The 21,254-nt window shown below is 62.4% G+C and overlaps 1 protein-coding gene across 1 annotated transcript; it reads right to left on the reverse strand.

Moving 5' to 3' along the window:
- Positions 1 to 1,205: 1,205 nt before the first annotated feature.
- On the reverse strand, positions 1,206 to 15,428 carry CCDC88B (coiled-coil domain containing 88B). Its single transcript, XM_080640881.1, has 27 exons — positions 15,344 to 15,428; positions 14,904 to 15,046; positions 14,658 to 14,769; positions 14,509 to 14,578; positions 14,375 to 14,433; positions 14,201 to 14,284; positions 13,986 to 14,129; positions 13,595 to 13,740; positions 13,390 to 13,471; positions 13,079 to 13,237; positions 12,452 to 12,598; positions 12,194 to 12,302; positions 11,878 to 12,014; positions 10,668 to 11,795; positions 7,616 to 7,743; positions 7,420 to 7,537; positions 6,526 to 6,621; positions 6,308 to 6,448; positions 5,623 to 5,879; positions 5,245 to 5,388; positions 4,878 to 5,064; positions 4,601 to 4,746; positions 3,725 to 3,823; positions 3,380 to 3,546; positions 2,654 to 2,842; positions 2,420 to 2,488; positions 1,206 to 1,689 (listed from the first exon to the last, which is right to left on the reverse strand). Exons 1-27 carry the CDS (start codon positions 15,401 to 15,403, stop codon positions 1,634 to 1,636), a joined length of 4,377 nt encoding a protein of 1,458 aa, XP_080497007.1. The 5' UTR covers positions 15,404 to 15,428; the 3' UTR covers positions 1,206 to 1,633.
- Between the last annotated feature and the right edge of the window lie 5,826 nt (positions 15,429 to 21,254).

Consider the following 21,254-nt stretch of genomic DNA (forward strand, 5'->3'; position numbering starts at 1 on the left):
GCAGCCTGAGAGGGTGTTTGAGTCCCGGGAGCCACACAGCCCTGCTGAGACCCTCTCCCCTGGGAACTTGCCTTTGGGGCTGGGGAAGAGGGGGTGGTGTCTAGGAGCTTAGGTGCCCTGAGAACCAAAGCGGGGTCTCTGGGCTCCCCCTTCCCAGGGAACACCTACAGGGGGTGCTGGAGGGCGGGAGCCAGGCCCCACCATGGCAGGGAGAGGTGAAGGAATCTGTAGCTGGTCTGTAAAGGGACCTCAGGCTTCAGCACCCCTCACAGCCCGCCCGTGGTTCTGTCCCCACGCCTGGCAGTGCCCAGCAGAGCTTAGAGGAGGCCTCGAAGAGGGGTGTCAGCCAGGCCAGGCAGCTCAGTTGGTTAGAGCATCATCCTGATGCGCCAAGGCTGTGGGTCCGATCCCTGGTCAGGGCACATGCAACCAATGAATGCATTTACACGTGGCACAGCAATCCATGTTTCTTCTCTCTCAAATCCATAAATTTTTCTCATTTTTATTTTTTTAAAGGCGTGTGAGAGCCACACGGGGTGGCCTCCTCTCACCATCAGGCCCAGAGCCCTGGCCCACTGCCCTCCAGAGCCTCTTTGCTCCCCGATAACTGACAGGAGCCGCCCACAGGGCGGGGGTCGGGGGTGTCAGCCATCAAACTCCCTCCTTGACGCTTATGGGAGGGGCCTCCAGCTTCCAGTCAGAGGCAGGGGTCCACTCCCACCAGCAGCCTCTGAAACGGAGCTAAGAGGGGGCAGGCAGAGTGGTGGGTTATGCCCAAGGGGCCTGCAGAAACCCACGCTACCCCTCCCAGCTCTGCCTGCCTCCCCCCCACCGCCCCCCCTCCACCGCCCCTTCAGGCTGCCTCACCTCCGCCTGGGCAGCCCCGCCCTACCCTGGGCAGCCCCAGGTGCTTGACTCACGTCCTGCCACCAGCCTAATCGCCCCCTTCCTGGATGTCACCCTAGATGCCTGTGTCCACACTCCTTGTACCTCCACCACAGCCCAGCTCTAGGTGACACTCCAGGCTGGGAGCTCCCTGGGGAGGGCTCAACCCCACGTGGCCCCTCCTCTGAGGAAAGCCCTTTGCTTCGGCTGCCAGGCAAGGAAGCCAGTGGCCACAGGCCCCACCAGCGAGGACTCGGGGCTGCAGGGGCCCCTGGCACCTCAAGGCTCAGGATGCAGCCAGTGGACACAGCGCAGACTCAGGCGATTGCATTCCAGCTTTATTTCATGTCCCAGCTGAGCTCAGAGATAGGTCCAGGCCATGGGCACCAAGGAGCGGTCCTTGGCGCCCCACCTAGACCGGGGAGGCGGCTCTCTTGTCCACTCCTGCCTGCCTCCTTCATCTGGGGGGTCCCCCAGAAACCTCCTCCTCAGCGAGGGCCGCATGGCAGAGCCAGAGCCCTGGCAAGGAGCTGCTAGTGGGGGCCAGCTATTCCTCCTGCATACGGGCCTATCCCAGCTCCACCTCAGGGCCCCAGTGCCGGCCATGGAGGCCCCAGGGGCCCAGGCCTCCTTGTCCGAGGACTGGCCCCAGACGCCCTGGCTCCTCACATTCGTGGGCTGTCTGGGGCCCCCACTGGGACTCCAGCGGCGAAAGGCCCGCATTCCCAAGCTTCCAGTCCACGCGGTGTCACTGGCTGAGGGAAGGGGTGAGAGGGTGCTTCTCAGGTTCCTGCACCTCGAGGCCTGGAGGGAAAGGCTCGGCTCAGGCCCGCGCCCTCGGGGGACTTCCCGCAGGGACCTGGCCCACAGGCCCTCCCCCATTCCCTCGGCTCTCCCCCTTCATCCCAGCTGCACCAGCCACCTGGCCGGGCCGCCATCCCGCTGCCTGGAATGCTGTTCCCCACATATAGCAACACGACCAACTCTCACCTCCCAGTCTTTGCTCCGACTTCGCCTCCCTTCCGCGGCCTCCCTCGGGCACCCTAATCAACTGCACCCCACCCAGTGCTCTGACCTCCTTTGTCCCAGAGCATTGCCACTTCCTAATATGCTAGGAGGACTGAACCACGATGTGCCTGAGAGTAAAACACCAATGGACTTCAAAGACTTCGTATGGAAAAGGAGTATAAAGTACCTCAGTAATGATCTTTTACACTGACTACGTGTTAAAATGGTAATACTCAGGCCTATTGAGTTAAATAAAATGCTATTAAGTTTAGCTGTCTCTTTTTACTTTTCCTGATGAGGCTACCAGAAGATTTTAAATTACATGCAGCTCACGTCTTATTTCCATTGGGCTATTGTATCGTTACTATTCTCATGCATATGGCTTACTGTCTGCCTCCGACCCAGAACGTTCCCCGTTGCCCCCCTGCTAGCACATCCCCTGGCACTTAGAAAGGCCGTTTGTCCAGTGAGTGAAGGGATGGATGAGCACTGCCAGGGCCACACGCAGGGCAAATGCCCCCCTCACCCTCTCGGCCGGCACCTGCTTCGTGTTCCGCGAGGGTCTCAATGGAGCCATCCCATCCCACGCCAGGTCCTGGGGGGGGGACACAAGGCAGCTACTGGGCCACAGGGACCAGGACAGAGGCGGGCAGGGCTTGTGGGGAGACACAGGGGACAGGAAGGAACCCCCTCCCCCAAGGAGTCGCTGGGTCCACAGGGAGTCGGGGGGCTAATGGAAGCAGGGACCCTTGTCCCTCACCTTTGCCCTGGGAGCCCGGATGGCGTTGTCGGAATCGCTGCCTGGGGGTGTCCCCCGGGCTGAATGACTCAGAGCTTCGCCCCACTGGGAATCTGGAGCTGAGTTTCCGCCGCCGCCCGCCCGCCAGAGTTTCATCCCGCAGGCAGAGGGAGCTCTGGGCCCGGCGCATGGGTGCGGGTGAAGGGGACCCTGCAAGAGGCAGGGCACAGGTGTGAGCGCAGTTGGGTGGCGAAGAGAGGGCGGGCAGAGTGAGGGCAGCGGGTGAAGCTGCACAGGGCCAGGGAGAGGAGGCGGCAGAGGCGGGAGGGGGTCTGGGTGCGTGAGGGTGGTGACGGGAGGCTGGGCCCTCTGCTGGCTCTGACACTAACTCACTCGGTGACCTTGAGCAAGATGCTTCCCCTCCCTGGGCCTCGGTCTCCTCGCCTGCTGACTGGAATAAAGGACCTCTCACTAAAATCCCCTGCGGCTCCGGGGTCCTAGGCACCGCGGTGGGTGGGTAGGACTGGTGGGTGGCAGCACAGGCAGGAAGGAGGTGGCAGATGAGACGCAGCTGGGACGCAGAGCAAAGCACCACTGGAACCATCTGAGGGGCGGGGGCAACAGGGAAGGCTATCGGGGCACATGTATAAGCCGCACAGGAAGGAAGAGACCAGCGGGGGGAGCAGGTGCCAGGGCGGATAAAGGACACGGGGTAGGGACCACCGGTCACCTGGCCCCCAGACCCACCTGTCCCATCCGCCTCCCTGCCCTCGGAGAGCTCCATCTCTGGGGGGCCCCCCAGGCTTTCGGTGCTGCCAGCCCCGTTGGCCCACAGGCGTGGCCCCCCATGGAGGCCCCCCTCCCGCCGGGGTCGCATCAGCCTCTTCACCTTGTCTGCCAGCCAGCTGCCCTTCCTGGGAGCAAGAGGGCACAAGAGGGAGTAAGGCCGGGGAGGAAGGGGACGAGAGGGCCAGGCCGGGATGCGAGGCCAGGCAAACCCTCTTGGGCCCGGACCTGAGCTGGGCCAGGGTCAGAGGGCAGGCAGGGCTAGGCTGGGAGGACCCCAGACTAGGGGGTGAAGGGACCACTCACTTGGTCCGGGGCAGGGGCCCCGGCTCCAGCACACGGTACTGGTCCATGATCTTCTCCACCAGCTTCTGCTTCTCCCGACGCAGGGCGTTGAGCTGGTCCCTGGGGGGTAGACGGCGGGAAGAGCAGCATGAGGCTGGCAGGAGCGAGGCTCAGGCTCCAGCAGGCACAGCCCTGCGGTGAGCACACTGACACTGACACGCCTGTGTGGGGGAACTGCCACTGCCCACCCCGGGCTCAGCCCCGGCTCTCCCTGGGCGTCTCCCCCTGAACAACCACAGGTGTCTCCAGGACCAGCGCCCACTGCCCCCGCCCACTGCCCCCGCCCGCTGCCCCCGCCCACTGCCCCCCACCTGCTGCTCCCTCCAGCTACACCCCACCTGCTGACCCCGCCCACTGCCCCCCACCTGCTGCCCCCCACCGGCTGACCCCCACCTGCTGTCCCCCACTGGCTGCCCCCAGACCACTGCCCCCGCCCGCTGCCCCCCACCTGCTGCCCCCCACCGGCTGACCCCCACCTGCTGTCCCCCACTGGCTGCCCCCAGACCACTGCCCCCCACCTGCTGCCCCCCACCTGCTGTCCCCCACCAGCTGCCCCCAGACCACTGCCCCTCACTGGCTGCCCCCAGCCCACTGCCCCCCACCCACTGCCCCCTCCAGCTACACCCCACCTGCTGACCCGCCCGCTGACCCCCACCCAGACCCCACCCGCTGCCCCCCACCTACTGCCCCCACCCACTGACCCCACCCGCTGACCCCACCTACTGCCCCCCACCCACTGACCCCACCCACTGCCCCCCACCCACTGCCCCCTACCCGCTGCCCCCTACCCGCTGCCCCCTACCCGCTGCCCCCCACCTGCTGCCCCCACCCGCTCACAGGTACTCGCGCTGTTCTCGGTGCAGGTGGTCCCGGCTCTCCAGGCTGCGCTCCAGGAGCTCCCGGTTCTCCCGGCTCAGGGCCTGCACCTCGGCCAGCAGCTGCCGGTTCTCCTCTTCCTGGGCACTCCGCAGCTCTGTCAACAGCTGTTGGGGGCAGGCAGCAGGGCAGGTGGGGGTTTAATGGGGCTCAGAGTGGCTACCTTACATGCCCTCCACTCTGTCCCCAGCCGCCAGCCCCTCCACCCCGTTCAGGCCACCACCCGCCCTCACCACACCTCACACTGCGTGGTCAGCCGGCAGGCGCTCAGGTCCAGCTGCTGGTTGGACTCGCGCAGCCGCTGGCTCTGCAGCTCCAGCTGCGCCCGCTCCAGCTCCAGCCGCGCCAGCCGGCCCCGCAGCTCCCCACGTTCACCCTGCAGCTCCCCGCGCTCCCGGGACATCTCTGCCAGCAGCTTCTGCGCCCTGTGGGGACAAGGAGGGGCACTCTGGGGAGGTGGGGGATTGCCCCCCAGCCTCCTGAGGGCTAGAGGGCTGTGCTAGGGAGAGGCCAAGCAGGACCTCACAGGGACGGTGCCTGACTCACCACCGCCCCGCACAGAGGGCAGCCCTGGGCCTAGCCCACGGACGGCTGCGGGCTGGTACCTGTCGTGCTCGCTTTGCAGCCTCCGCAGCTCCTCCTCCAGGCCCCGCTGCCGATGGCCATCCTGCATCAGACGCTCGCGCTCCGCCAGGAGGGCCAACTCCTGCGCCTCCACGTTGGCCTTCTGGGCCTGCAGCTGCTCGTGCCTGGGACGGACAAAGGCTGAGAGGGCTGCAGGGACCCGGGTCAGGGCAAGCAGGCAGCTGGACTGCCTGAACCCGGAGGTCTGCCAGGACCTGCTCAGCATGGGCCCCGGCTAAGCCCCAGGGCAGGACGCTGGCCCGTGCTCACCACTCCCAAGGAGGCACAGCAGTGGAGGTGGCACCAGGGGCCAGTGCTTCCGTCAGGGGGAGAGGAGCTGGGGGTGTGGGGAGACTCACCGGCCCTGCAGCTCCCGGTGGGCTAGCTCCAGTGCCCGCATGTTGGCCTTGAGGTCTCGGTGCCGGGCCAGCAGCCCCTCCAGCTCGGCCTCCTGCCGCCGCTGCAGCTGGGCCAGCGCCTCGTGGTCCCGCAGCAGGGCCTGCTGCTGCCCGCGGGTTTCCTCCTGGGACCGCCGCGCCGCCTGCACCTCCTCCTCCAGCACCCCCAGCTTCTTGTGCAGCTCCTGGCCCTGCACCTCCAGTACAGACTTCTCAGCCTAGGGCAGAGGAGGGAGTGGGCCCGGCGGGAGTGGAACCCCAGGCCAGAAAGGGAGCAAGGGACAGGGGCCGGCCAGAGGACAAGGAGCTGTGGAGGAGGCAGAGGGCTGGATGGGGGCAGCAGGTAAATGGGCAAGGAGAGGGGAGAGGTATCCTGGCTGGTGCCAGGCTGTGGAGGGGAGGGCAAGGGGCACAAGGCGTGATGTGACAGACGGGCTGCGGTGGCCCAGACAGCGGTAGGACTAATGGCTGGCTGTGGAGAGGGGCTGGGGGCAGGCGGAAGGGGAAGGGGAAGTGGGCAGGGGTCGGAAGGACGCTGCCTGGGAGCTGAGGCAGGGGAAAAGGCAGGAAACAATACCAAAGGGGCAGGGGACAGTGGTAAGTGGGCAGGGGTCGGGTGGGGGACGGGCACCCAGCCACCACCCACCTGCAGGCGACTGCTGCACTCCTGTGCCTGCTGGCTCTGCAGCAGCAGCTCCTGGGCCCGCCCCTGCAGGCTCCCCAGCTGCCCCTCTAGGAGCTGCAGCTGCCCCTGCAGAGCCGTCTTCTCAGCCACCAGCGCTGCATTCTGCTCGGCACAGAGGGAGTTAGTGGCCAGGCCTCGGCCGCCCTCAGCCCCCGTGCCCACCACCATCCACCACTCACGCTGCGCTCCACCTCGATGAGCCGCCCGCTCTGGGCCTCCGTGGTCCCCGGCTCAGCGCGCTCCTTGGGCTCCAGCCCCACAGGGCCCTGGCGCAGCTGCAAGGAGAGGCCTGGGAGGTCACGCGGGGGAGTGGCCGTGCATGGTGATGGCACGGGGACCTGAACAGTGGACCCTTGCCCACAACCCCACACTGCTGGCTCCCACAGCTCCATCACTCTCATCCTGCCCTTGTCACCTTCTCTCGGGGCGACAGCACGCGCCTTGCCCCTGCTGCTCCTCCTGCACGTCCTACTCCTCCTTGGGGCCCCAGTTTCAACATCACTTTCTCCAGAAAGTCTCCCCTGACCAACCCCACACGTGCCAGCGAGGCAGTCTGCTGGGTGCCCACTGGCCACTGGCACCACCGGTGACAGTCACCCGTTTTCCTGCCTCTATGCCAGGTGAACTGTGAGCTCCCTTACATACGGCAGCCTGACATTGGGCTCCACCACACCCCCGTGCTGAGCACTGAGCCCACACACTGCAGGGGCGTCAGCAATAAGTTTATGACGACGACAAAAGCGATTGAGCTCACTAGGAAGTGGCGGGAGGGGGTGGCCAAGAAAGAAAGACACAGCAGTCACCTCAGAACGAAGCCACCAGTGCTGTCCATTTGAGGAATGGGGAGACAAGCCCCCGAGACCACCCGGCCTTGGCAGCGTCGGCCTGACTCTCAGCACAGTGCTCCTTCCAACAGGCCCCCAAGGAGTCACAAGGGAGCAACTGGCCAACAATCGAGGGGCAAGACCAGAGGGGCCTCTGGAGGGACAGGGGCCCATGCAGCCTGGCACGTCGGCATGCAGGACGGAGGGAGGGGCGGGACGAGGCCCCCAGCTCCCAGGGCGAAGCCTCACCTGGAACAGCTCCTCCTCCAGCTGCAGGGCCCTCGCCTTGAGCTTCATCAGTGCCTCCTCCTTGCTGGTGGCCGCAGCCTGCAGCTCCGTTTTCATCCGCTGCTCCAGGCCCTGGTACCTGCAAGGAGAAGCCTTGGCATCTACCCCTCCTCAAGCCTCTGCCTGGCGCTCTCTGCCCTTCGGACAATGCCCCCACCTCTGTTGCTGAAACTCTTTTTCCCGAAGAAATTCCTGGCGCTCCAGAGTCGCCTGCTCCAGCTCTCTCTGCAGACGCTCCAGCCGGGCCCCCAGCTCCTGGCCCCGCACCACAGCCTTCTCAAGCTCCTGAGGGCAGACAGAGCAGGCTCAGGGCCAGAAGGACATACTACCACCATCACCCTGGGAGGGACAGACACAGAGGCCGGAGAGTCAGGAGACCTGGCTTTCTGTCCTTGCTCTGTCACCCTAGACAAACAGCTTTAACCTTTGGGCCTCTACTCCCAGATCTGTAAAATGGGAGCAGAGCCTGGTCGCTGGGCAGAATGGGTATGAGAGAACTGGGGATTGTAAGCCTGGCAGGGCATGAGGGAGGCTCCTGGGCCAGCGTCAGAGACCCCTCTCTGAGTCTTCACCTCTCGGAGCTCTTGCTTCCTGATGTGCCCAGTGACAGGTGGACGTGCCCTGCGTGCTGAGGCCATCCTAGCCATGAAGGAAAGAGGGGCTCAGCGGAAGCAGATCTGGAGAGAGCCCTCAGCCACAGGGGATGGCCACAGGAGACAGGAACTTGGTGAACACCAGGTCTAACCACAGTGGGGCTGGGCGGGGGAGAACAGAGATGCTAGGGCCCAGGGCCTCTGGCAGTTGGGCCACACCATTGCAGAATGGGGCAGGAGGCCCAATTTGAGCTGTGGGCCCCAGAGGGGAGGCAGACCAAACCATTCCGAGGTGTGGGGGCCCTGGCAGGATAAAACCACAGGGAAAGGCCAACTCTGACCAAGCAGCCTGAAAATCCTGCCTCCGGAAACCAAGCCAACAGCCTTTGCTCTGATCTTCCTGGCTTATTAAGCCCCCACCCCTCAGGTCTCCCCCCAGAAGCAATGCACTTCCAGACACCTTTGCCTACTGCCTCTCACTGGAAAAACTACAAGTCCCATGATGCCCTGCTGCTGACCGCCAAGGGCTAAGGGTAAGAATACTGGTTCAATGAAGAAGAACTGAACCTCTGCCCAGAGTCCTGCTCGGGCCTCGTCCAGGCCCTGGCCACAGCTCTCAGTACCCTCTCCATTGCACCTCCTGTCCTCCACGCAGTCCAGGAGGCCCATTTGGACAACCCCCTCGGCTCCTGGTTCTCTGACCTGGTTCCCTGGTTCCCTGGCTGGTCACCTCCTCCTGCGCCACAGCCACTTATCACCAGGAAGTGCTCTGACCAGGAAATCTCACCAAATTCTCCACTTTGTCCTCAGCCTCTTCCACCCACTCCGTCCTCAGAGCTGGCTCTTCCAGCCAGCCAGCGCCACCCTCACCCTCACTGCCCACCTGCTGGCATTCCCTCTCCACAGCTGCCCCAAGCTCTCCACAGTCATTATCTTACAGCAGCCTGTGAGGCAGGTCGTTTTTGTTCCGGTTTTACAGGTGAGTCAACCAAGACTCAGAGAGGTTAAGTAACTTGCCAAAAGCCACAGAGCTGGTAAGTAGGGGGTTCAGGCCATCACCCAGGTCTGCCTGACAGCACCTCAGTCACATCCTTCAGAGTGGACCCCAGAGACAGCCTCTCAGATTTACTCTCTTACCCACACGTCGAATTTGCACATTCCCCAGACCCCTCCTGCATAATGCCCAACTGCGGGCGTCAACCCAATAGTGTGTTGTACCCCACTTCTCTCCACTGGGAGGAGTCTCAGATCCGATTACTCCTCCTTTCTGAACCTCAGTACAATAGGGGTGCTCAGGCAGAAGATTCCATTCCTGTCTGTGGCACACCCTCCCCACAGCACTGACCCGCCGACCCCAACACCCTTCGCATTGCCCCATGTCTCCTCCGAGTCCTCCGAGGGGCCTTCCCCACACAGCCCTGACCACTCTGCTCCAGGGGCTCATGGCCTCATGGAAACGGCTGCAACTCCTTGGCATGGAAGGAAGCTGAAGGCCCGCCCAGGAGGAAGCCGGCTAAATGAGTTCTCACCTCCCTCCACTGCCCTCCTCAGGTTCCACCCTACAAACTCGGCTGCACCTCCTCCTTGCTCACTGCCATCCTCTCCCTCCCCCAGGACGCCTTCCCTCACGGGTGTGCTTCCTGAGCCAACACGGCTCCCCGCACGGTCCTGTCTCCACCCCAGATCGGGCGCGCTTCCCGAGTATGGGCATGCTGGCTGCCTGGTACAGGGCCTGGCCACCAGGAGACACCCACAAACATGCTTGAATGAATGAATGAATAAAGGGGTTTCCAGGCCTCCTCTCTCTTCCATTTCCCATCCAGGTCCAGCCAGCCTCACCTGCCACCTGGACCACAGGCACTGCCTCCAAGTGGCTCCAGGCCCCTGCACACCAAGGTGACCCTTCTCAAACCCAGCCCCACGCAGGTCTGCCACACCCCCTGGTGGCTCTCCCTCCCTGGGGGTGGAGTACTAACACCTGAAAAGCAGGCCCAACACAACTCTCCAGCCCCCTACTCCTCCTGGGCCCCTGAAGATCTTTAATGCCTTCAAGACTTTGCATAGGCTGTTCCTGGGGCTGAAATGTCCTTCCCCATCTAGTGGATCTTGACCTTCCTCAGAACCCTCCCCAAAGCCTCTTGCCCAACCCCGGCATCAGCTCCCTCTCCCGCAGGCTCCCACAGAACCCTGCTCTTATAGCCAACGTGTCGACCAGCATGAACCAGGGTATCCCACCACTCTCTCTCTTGGTCTCCCACAAGACCCGCCAGGCAGCCATGAAGAGTACCCCCCTTTTACAGAAGGAGGCACTGGGGTGCAGGTGAATGACTGCTGAGGTCAGAGAGCCAGGATTTGCACCCAGGCACCCTGGCTCCCTGCCCACACTCTTATCCCCTCCAAAGTCACCCCATCAGAGGTGGGGGGCACCTGCCCCTTTCCCAGGCCAGGCGTGCCTTTAGAAGGCAGGGACGGACTTCGTCTTTTTATCTCCAGTCCCAGCTCGATGCTGGGCGCAGTGGCCGATGATGGAATGAATAACCCAAAACTCCAGCCACTGGTTCCAATGGGCCTGGAACCCCATTTCCTGGCCCCGAATGAATATAAGCACCCACATACCTCCTTGAGGGCCTGCCTCTCCCGGCGCTCCCTCTCGGCCTCCTCCAGGTGCTGCTGGCTCTCGTTCTCCAGTACTTGCAGCCGCTCCTCTGCGGCCTCGGCCCGGGCCCGCAGCCTGGGTCCCTCCCGCTCCCACTGCCTCCGCTCTCGGCCTGCTGCCGCCAGTGCCTCTGCCAGCGCCTCCCGCTCCCGCGATGCAGCCTCCAGCTCCTGTCGGGCTGCCTCCATTGCCTCCCGCAGCCGGGCCTGCTCCTGGACCTGGGCCTCCGCTTCCCCGTGGGCCTCAGCCTCTGCCCTCCGAGCCTGAGCCAGCTCCTCGGAGAGGTGAGCAGCCTCCACGCCTCGGGCCTCCAGCCTCCGAGCCTGGACCTCCAGCTCAGCTCGGAGGGCCTCAGCCTCTCTCCTCAGCCGAGCCACCTCCTCTCTGAGGGCCTCCTGCTCTGGGTCACCACTGGTCAAGATCTCCCCTGGGACTGGTCCCTCCAAGGCCTGGGCCTTGGGCGCCATTTCCGGCTCCTGAGCTGGGTCCCTGATCATCCCCTCCAGCCGCGGTTCCTGCTCTCTGGCCTCCGTGTGCTCCTCGGGGAGGTCCAGCCTCCGGCCAGGGGCCTGCTGCTCCTCCAGCTGCGCCCGGAGGCGGGGCTCTGTGGCTTCCGGCTGGCTCTCAGGGACCCCCTGTCTTAGCCCCTGGGCCTCGGGCACTGACTCCCCAGTCTCTTCTCTCAACAACAGCTGGGCCTGAACTTTGATCTCTGGACCCTGAGGTGGGGTCACAGAGGCAGGGGTCCGGAGAGGGGCTCCGTGGCCAGCCTCCTCCTGGGACGCCTGTGTCTCTACGGAGGGGCCTGACTCCTGAGGTGCCAGGTCTAAGGTCTGGGGGGCCATGGCAGCCGTCTGAAGGGGCCTCTGAGTCACTTGAGGGTCTGAATCAGATGTCTGGGGACACTCAGCTGACCCCTTGAGGGCTGAGTCTGATGCTGGGGGAGCCAAGTCCAAGGCCTGAGGGTCTTCATCCCCTGCGTGGCCGACCAAGCCCTGGGGACCATGGCCTGAGGCCGGGCAGGTCTGGGGAGCCACAGCCAGCGCCGGAACCAGGGCGTCCTCACTCTGCTCCTCCAGCAGGGGGCGCTGAGGGCACATGAGAGAGAGGGTCAAGCCCAGCGGTGCCACCAGGAAGGACCTAGGATGGCTGGGGAAGGGACTCACTCACCTGGCCACCTGGCTGCCCCTGTAAGGCCTGCAGCAGGCCTCGAAGCTCCCGGTTCTCCCGCTCCAGGGTCCGCAGCTGCCCGGCTTCTGCCTCCCTCACTTCATCATGTATCGAGGGGGCCGCTCCTGGCAGGGGTGCTGGGGTGTGTGAGATGAGGTCAGGACCCCTCCCCACCCTTAGTCCTGCCACACTCCCTCCACCCCTACACCCCCAGAGACTTGGGGGAAGGGGATGAAGTCAGAAGCCATCCCTACCACAGCTGCAGGGACACCCGGGCAGCCCCCAGCCCCAGCCCCTCCACGGGGGCTCCACTCACACTCCCCAGGGGAGCCCGGCGGCGGCTCCAGGCTGCGCTGAAGCTCCAGCTCCAGCTCCACGTTCTCCTCCACCAGCTGGTCCACCTGGTGCCGCAGCGAGTCCAGCTCCTGGGGGTGGGGCAGGGTCAGACACGCCCTCCCCACCAGGCCCGGCCCAGTGTGTGGGCGAGAGGACCACTAAAGAACACGAGGAGTAGGGGTCCCAGGGGTCACTAGGGAGCCCTGGGGGACCATTGGGGTCACTCTGGCAAGCTCACCGCGTGAGCCTCGCCCAGCCGGGTCCGCAGAAGCAGGTTCTCGCGCTGCGTCTCATGCAGCCGAGCACAGCGCTCCTGCGCCGCCTCCAGCTGCTCCTCCAGCAGGGCCTTCGAGGCCTCCAGGGTCCCGGAGAGCGCCCGCTCCTCCTGGGGTGAAGGGGGGACACAGGGCCAGTGGTTCCTGTGCCCGGCACCCAGGGCCCCAATCCTGTCTCCCGTCCCCCACCTGACCCCACATCTGCCCCTTCCAGGTACCACTTCCCTAGGCCCCGCCCCTTCTCCCCAGAAACCGCCTTCCAAGGTCGCATCCCACCGGGACCTGCTAATCAGCCCCCACTGCTAGGGACTCTCTCCAGACACCCCATCCCCTACATTTGGCCCCGCCCTCCTCCCCAGGACCTACCCTTACCCACAACCCCCACTTTCCCCTCCATCTGCCCCATCGTCCAGGGGGCCTTTACCCAGATACCACCTCACCCATTTCTCCTGGCCATGACCATAACCTCAGCAAGGCCTGAGTCTCCCTTTTCCAGGCCCCAAGGTGCTCCTCCTCGCGGCCTACCCTCTCCCCTGCAGGCCCCGCCCCTCCGCAAGCCCCGCCCTCCCATGCCCCGCCCCCCGACTCACCTCCAGCAGGCCCTTGCAGGCCTCGGCCGCCTGCAGCCGCTCCCGGTAGCGCCGCAGCTCCTCCTGCAAGCGGGGCAGGCGGCCCGCGCGCTCCCGCAGCGCCTCTGCCTCCTCGCGGTACAGCTCGGCCCGCTTGGCCTGTCCCGACAGCGCCTGGGTCTGGGCGGCCAGACGGTGCGGCGTTGGGAAGGGCCAGCCGCAGCCACAGGGACTGGGGACGTGAAGGAGCCCGGGTAGAGGGGGCAATGGGACGCGGGAGGTGCCGGGAAAGGTTAGGGAAGATGGCGATGGCAAGGAGCACCTGAACGCACCTCCTGGCGGAGCCTTCGAATTTCGGCCTCTAAGCCCTGCACCTCCTCCTGGGAGTCCAGCAGCAGCTCGGCCTTCTCCTCCCTGGAGGAAAGAGATGCTGGAGGGACCTGGGACCAGCAACCCCAACCCTTCCCAGGCCTGATCCGACCCATATGCATGGGGCTGGGCCCCGTCCAGGCCTGATCTACCCCTCTCCCCACTCACAGCTCCTGGCGCAGGCGGCGCAGCTGGGCCTTGGTGTTGGCCAGCTGCAGGGCCAAGTGGTTGGAGGGGCCCTCCAGAGGGATCCCAGCAGGCGCCTCAGGCAACGAGGGGGCTGGCTCTCGCTCCAACAGCAGCTCAGCCAGCCGCTGTGGGAGGTCAAGGGTCAGGGGTCAGAAGTAACCTACCCAATGCCCCCCACATCTCCCTCCCACCCCCCACCCCCACCCTGTCACCACAATCTGAATTTGGCTCTTACAGCCCTGTCAGCCAAAGACCCCCAACCCCAACTCCACACCTGGGCCTCAACTCCCATCTCCCCCACACACCTGGGTCCCCGCGGTCCTCCCATTCCTCCACCTGGCCCTCTATACCATACCCCTGCTGTCCCCACCTGGGCCCCCACATCACGCTCCCGGGCCAGTCTCAGCAGTGTCCCCATCAGGCTCCGGGACAGCATCTCCAGCTCTGCAGGTGCCAGCTCCCCAGGCTCGGGCCCAGCCAGTGCCAGCACCATGCCCGCCCCCGGCTGGGTCACCTGGGGGGGCAGGGAAAGCATTCAGCCTAAGAAGTTGTGGGCAGGGTGCCCCCGGCAGTGCAGGTCCATACCTCCTGGATGGCCGCAGCCAGCTCACTCTGCACCTCCAGGCTGAGGCCCTGGATGTGCCGGATGAAGAGTTCCCGGTGCTCACACTGCAGGGGAACAAGTGGGGGCGGGGGTGAGGGCTGGCCAGAGCCTCCCACCTCTGCAGCCCCAGCTGGGCCCTGCCCGCTCCGGCTCACCTGCACCGCCGCCCCCAGCAACAGCCGAAGGATGCCTTCCAGCTTCTCCACGGCCTCCTCTGCAGGGCACAAGCCACAGGGGGTTAACAGGTGGCAGGAGGGGTAGACGCAGGAGGGGGGGTGGGAGAGGGTACCTGAGAAGGGGTCAAACCCCAGTGCCTGAAGGTCTGGGGGTGCCGACAGGATCAGCAGCTGCAGCTCCTCCTGAGGGCACAGAGGGAGGAGATGAGGCGGGCCTTCCCGTGGGGGCTCCAGGCTCAGCCTCCCACTCCCAGACCCTCACCTGGTAGAAGTCCCTCAGTCGGCCCCACAGGTGGTTCAGGTTCCGCACACGACTGGCTGCCGGATCACCATGGCCCCTGATCACCCGAGGGCCCCCTCGGGAACTAGGGGCGCTGTGGGCACAGGGGGCCATTGGTTGGAAAGGGACTCAAGGACCTACCTCCCCTCAGCCAGGCTCCGCCCCAGACCTCAGGCTCTGCCCACCAGCCTGTCTCATCCCCTCCCCGCAGACCTCGAGGCCCCTTACATGATGCCCAGCACCCGGAGGAGCAGGGCCCCATCACTGAGACGCAAGAACCTCTTCTCGGGGCAAAGGGGCCTCTCTCCTTCCTCCTCCTCTTCCTCCTCAGGCTCCTCTGCCTCTCCCACCAGCCCAGCCAGTCCCAGCGCCTGTGGGAAGCAAAGGGAGGTCAGCTGGCCCAGGTGAAGCCCCCATCAATAGAGTGAATCCTGAGCCCCTTGGCCAGCTCCCTGAACCCACAGAGCCCCCTCCTCACCAAATCCCTGAATGTCCCTGGGCCTCCAAGATCTGGACCCCTTTTCCTGCCTCACAGCTGCCTGGACTTCAGCCCCATATTTAAGTCCAGCCCCCACAGTCCCCGTCTCTGCCCCATCCTCCCCACCCCAACACCAGCCCCTCCCTACTGCTCACTTCCCCTCCCCACCGCCTTCCCCCGGCTGCCTCACCCAGGTGGCCAGGCTCCCACTCAGGAAGTCTCTGAGTCTGGGTCCCTTGCCCCCGTCCATGACAGGTCAGGGTGTTGGTCGCGCTGTGGCAGCTACACCTGCCCTGGGAGGAAGAGGAAGTCCCCGGGTGGGGGATCCCAGGCCTAGCCACAGACACCCTGTACAGCTTCCTCCTTCCGGGTGCAGGCTGGCCTGTGCACCCCCAGAGTCCTTCCTCTGCCCCCACTTCGCCACGCTGCACCCTCCCAGCATCTCCCGCAGGGACTGAGATTCACAGGGCACGGCGAGGCCCCCAGAGCAAGGCCCACAGCCCTCCTGGCTCCGTGGGCAATGGCAGGTGAGTCTCTGCCTCTCGGGGCCTCTGTTTCCCAACTTGAAACCCGAGAGGGTGACCTCGGCCTTGCACATTCCAGAACCTCTCAGGGCGCCCCAGCCTTGTGGGGTGAGTCTGGGTGCCCACAGCTGCATCTTCTCATTTGCTGGCTTCTCTTCCCCTTGATGTTTCTCCAACTTACCCAAACTGCTGCCAACCCGTGAACCCTGGCTCGATGCCACCTCCCCCAGCAAACCCCCACCCCGATATTCTATGTGCACTAGGCTGAGACAGGACATCTGGACCACGGGCAGGTGACCTCACGGGCCTCAGTGTCCCGTTTGTAAAAGAAGTGGGTGGGGCTTCTGAGGGGAGGAGTTCAACGCAGAGACCAGCAGCATTGTCTCTTAGACCAACAGGCCAGGACCGCCCCGTTCCACACTGCTCTCTACCGGCCGCGTTCATTCACCACATGGTCCCTGGGGAGGCAGCTACCCCCAAATCACACTGTAACGCTGCAGCGATGATAGGTGCGTGGATGGGAAGGGGCTCAACAATGAAAGTGAAAAAAGATTAAAATAATAAACAAGAAAATTTAAATTAAGAAAATAAGTGGCCCTAGCGGGTTTGGCTCAGTGGATAGAGCGTTGGCCTGTGGATTAAAGGGTCCGGGGTTCGATTCCAATTAAGGGCACATGCCCAGGTTGTATGCTCCATCCCCAGTAGGGGGCGCGCAGGAGGCAGCTAATCAATGACTCCCTCTTATCACTGATGTTTCTATCTCTCCCTCTCCCTTCCTCTCTGAAATCAATAAAAATATGTTTAAAAAAAATTATAAATGGAACCCTGGCCCGTGTGGCTCAGTTGGTTGAGCATCATGCCATGCACTGAAAGGTCACTGGTCAGGGCACATGCCCAGGTTGTGGGTTCGACCCCGGGTCGGGGTGCGTGTAGGAGGCAACAAATCAATGTTCCTCTCTCTCTCTTTCTCCCTCTCCCGTTTTCTCTCTCTAAAAATCAATAAAAACATTAAAAAACAACAACAGTGGAGCTGAGGTCACGGATGACTGGGTTAACTAGGCAAAGTGGGGGGGAAGGAAGGGCATTCCAGGCAGCGGGAAGAGAGTGTACAATGGTTCTGTGGCAGCTCGAAGTATGACCAGCGTGAGGTTCAGAAATTATTTGTGTTTCATCGATTCCAAGACTTGATTTCTCACATTTAAATCTCTAAAGTCAGGTGGCGTGGTAGCGCTGCTGGCGGGCTGGCTGCAGTTCTGACACAGCTGCCACTGTCTGCACGTGCTCACACTTCAAAAGCACTGACCCTGCAGAAAGGCGGGCAGCAGCTTGGGAAAGGACCCACCGGAGAGCAGAGCCTCTTTTAAGCCCGACCCAAATGGGAGGAGCCCTCGGGGAGGACAGCCAGACTTGTCAGTAACGATTCCCCAGCAGCAGTGAGTGCAAAGCTGACTTAAGAGCCGACTCGAAGGGATGTTGGTGGCCGGATGGCTGGAAGGTGCTGATCTCCCGCACCCACTCCTGCCGACTCACAGGAGGAGGTGCCAGGGAAGCACAGACATCGCGCCTGCGTGAGGTGGGGGGGACTCTACACGGGGAGGAGTTTTCCAGGCACCGTAAACGATTTATTTTGCTTCTGTTTTCCTTTTTATGTGTGCGTCAGAATTCCATGTGATGAGGATCCACAGCTAGGTCAAAAAGAGCTCCTTCGGGAAGCGTGAAATAGAGATTCCAGAGACGCGAGAGCCTTCCGTGGGTAAGGGCAGCGTTGCCTTTCTCCTGAACGGCCTCTTTACCATCCGGGACGCCTCAGGTTTGATCAAATATGGGGCCACCGCCGAAACTGGTTTGGCTCAGTGGATGGAGTGTCGGCCTGCGGACTGGGGGGTCCCAGGTTCGATTCCGGTCAGGGGCACGTACCCTGGTTGCGGGCACATCCCCGGTGGGGGGTGTGCAGGGGGCGGCTGATCGATGTTTCTCTCTCATCGATGTTTCTGACTCTCTGTCCCTCTCCCTTCCTCTCTGTAAAAAGTCAATAAAATACATTTTTTTTAAAAAAAATATGGGGCCACCAGAACAATTGTGGCACACACAGGCTTACCATGCGCCAGTCCTGGTTACAAGTACGGTACACTTAGGAATTTATTTGCCCTGGACAAGTGTATGAAACAAGGACTCTAGATTCTCGCCAGTGGACAGAGGAGGAGACAGAGACTCAGAGAGGTCAATGTCTTCTCAGCGGCACACGGCTGTTAGCAGTAGGAGCAACTGGGGGAAGGCAGAGGGGCCAGGGCGCCAAGTTGCTCAGGACCGAGGTGAGCTGGTCCGACCAGGCAACGGGAAGCCACGCAGGTGGTTGGCGGGGGAGCCGCCTCACCCCCGAGGTGCACCTCAAGAGGGTCATCCTCTCAGGGAGTCGTCAAAGGTTCGACTCCAACGTTCCTTAAATGCTCCCTGGGGCGGTTCAGATATCAGGGGTCCGTCCCAATTGGCCCCCCTGTGGGTTTTACTCCTGCTTGGATGCCCTCCGCGGACTCCAGCCCAGGAAGTGTTCTGGGGCATCTGCTGGGGTTAGCCAAGCGTCACCACTGGGCCTCATCTCCAAGCCACAGCCTTCCTCGGCCTCCGAGGCAGGGCCCGTGTCGCAATTGCTCTCACATCCGTCACTCCAGACATGCCTGGCTGCACCCCCGTCTGGTTCTCTGATTTGGTTCGGCTGAGTCAGGCCGGCGGAGACAGGACAGAGCGGAGGCTGCGGAGGGGCTCCCTCACCCCCCACACGCGGGTCCTGGGCTTTCCAGGCTCAGTGGGCGGTTGAGGGATGTTCATCAGAGGCTGGCATGGTCCCCTCCTTTGAATAAATTTTTCCTTCGAAGAAGTTTTCAGATACCTGATCAAAAATGTCAAGAGTGCATAAGGGTATAGGAAAAAAAAAATCAAGTCTTCCCCTGAGCACCCCCAACGCCCCCGTCCTTGGCCCCCCCTTCACGTTTTCTGCGTCCCTCTGGGGTGCCACTGCCCGCGTCCCTCTGTAACGGGCGGTTGCAACCACACGCACAGCGGGGCACCTCCTTGTTGTGCAATATATTTGCACTCTGCTTCACTGCTGTTCAGGACATTGGCCTTGGCCTTGATGGCTGTGCGGTATTCTAGCATGCTGCTACCCCAGCATCGCTTAAGCCAGCGGTCGCCGACCTTTCGGACCTCACGGACCACCGGCTGGCGACCGCTGATTTAAACTTCCTCTTGTTGACAAATATTTTACATATTTGCATCTTTTGCTATTGCTTCAGTGCCACAGTGAGTGCCCTTCTCAGATAGCTTTTTCTGGCAGGCTTTAAGGAGTTCATGGCCAAGAAGCAGGTGAAAAGCAGAGAAAGAAGCAGACAAATGGACAACATAGGCAACTGCCGCTGTCTCCCTGCTGCCTCCCACCTGGGGGCTCGGCGTCCCATCTGCACAGCGGGGGCGGGGGTGGGAAGAGCCAGGGTCCGACCCTAAGGCCAGGGCGGAGGACTCTGGGGCTGGGAGGAACAGGGCTCACGGAGGCCAGGGTAGGTGGTGGCCTGGTCCAGCCAGAGCCCTGGACCAACAAGGGCGGAGTCAGAGAGCGGCGTTTTCTCCCAGAACCCCGCCTGGCACCCCAGCAGCCGGGGCGGTGGGGGGCGGTGCAGCTCCCTAACCTGATGGGGCAGGGCCCCAGGCTCAAAAACTAAAACAGCCTCCAGGGCCTTCTGGGCCCCTGGACCTCTGGTCTAGCGTCTGAGGGGCTCCCTCCCCCACCACCCAAGTATCTGAGGCAGATAGGGTGGGGTAGGAGGAGGCAGTGGAAGCCAAAGCCAGGGAGGGCAGGGCCAGGGCCGAGTGCCCAGTGCCAGGCCAGGTGCCCAGGGACTCGGGGTGTGGCCTGCAAGAACTGGGCCCTAGCAGCTGAAAACACTCCAGCCCCCACTGCCTGCCACTTGGCCAGCTCTCCCTTCCTGCTCTCCCCGGGGCACCCCACACTTCTAGGGGACCCTGCCCTGTCTCCCCTGAGCCTTTTACCAAAGCTGGGACGAAGTACCGGCCCTCCTCTAGGCAGCCTCCACCCAGTGCCCAAGGAGTCGTTGGAAAATATTAGCTGGCTCATGACCCTTCCCACCCTAAACCCCAGTGGCTCTGCCCTGTACTTTGTGAGTGGGGGGGGGGGGGGGGTTGGGGGGTATTTGTTTGTTTTTTAATGTAACTTTTATTTATTTATTTTTAAGCAATCCTCACCCAAGCTTATTTTTCCATTGATTTTTAGAGAGAGAGTAAGGGAAAGGGAGAGACAGAGAAACACTGAAGTGAGAGAGACACATCCATTGGTTGCCTCCTGCATGCCCCTGACCAGGGCCGGGAGCCTGCAACCGAAGTATGTGCCCTTGACAGGAATCAAACCCGGGTCCCTTCAGTCCGCAGGCCAACACTCTATCCACTGAGCCAAACCAGCTAAGGCTCATCCCCTCCTTTTTAAATATATATATATATATACATATACATATATATATATATATATATATATATATATATATATATATATATATTGATTTCAGAGAGGAAGGGAGAGGGAGAGAGAGAGGAAGATCAATGATGAGAGAGAATCATTGATCAGCTGCCTCCTGCACACCCCCTGCTGGGGATCAAGCCCGCAACCTGAGCATGTGCCCTTGACCAGAATCGAACCCGGGACCTCCCAGTCCACAGTCTAACGCTCTATCCACTGAGCCAAACCAGCTAGGGCTCATCTCCCTTTTATTATGAAGAAACTGATACACAGAGAGGTTAAGTCACTTACTTAAGGCCACACAGCCAGGAAGTGGTGGAGCCAAGATACAGAAGGCAGACAAATGAATGGTTTGGCACAAATGAATTCCTATTTCAGAAATAGGAAAAGTGGAATGCCAAGGGGCTTGGGGTAAGTAGGGCATCTGAGGGTAAACCCAAGTGCTCAGGCCCTGAGAGGTGGGTCATCCCCCTCCCGCCGCCTTGCTGCCCTCTGGCAGTAGAGCAAGGTTGGAGCCAGCACCTAGTTTGCAAGCAAGGGGCAACCCACCACCAAGCCCTGAGGCTGCCAGCCTCCCTCGTAATTAAAGGCACACATTAAAGGCAGCTCCAAGGCACCATTACTATCCATTAAGCTAGCAAAATAAATTCAGAAGGTGAAACTCGGGTTGGCAGAAGGTGGGGAGAGATGCACACGCACACGTTGCCGACGGCCCTCAGAACAGCCTCACAGTTTCCAGAGCCCAATAAAACTGCCACCGTCCTTCCACGTCCTTCCGCGGGCACGCGGGCCTCGGGAACACGCCCCGAGGAAGCAGCCCAGCAGGAAACACAAATAGAACTGTGTCTGAAGCCGCCCCTCGTACTGGAGACGACCAGATGTCCACCAAGAGAACCCGACTGAGCCGCGGCGTGTGGCCAAAACCCCTCGCTGCCTTCACCTGGTCTGGTCCGCCCAGACTTCTCCATCTTTCTCACGCAGGACTCAGCACAGGCTGCTTCCACCGCCTGGATCACCCTCCCCACCGCCGTGTACCTGGCTGTCTGTCACCTTTC

This window comes from Plecotus auritus (genome assembly GCF_963455305.1).
Source record: "Plecotus auritus genome assembly, chromosome: 9".
Taxonomy (NCBI): Eukaryota; Metazoa; Chordata; class Mammalia; order Chiroptera; family Vespertilionidae; genus Plecotus; species Plecotus auritus.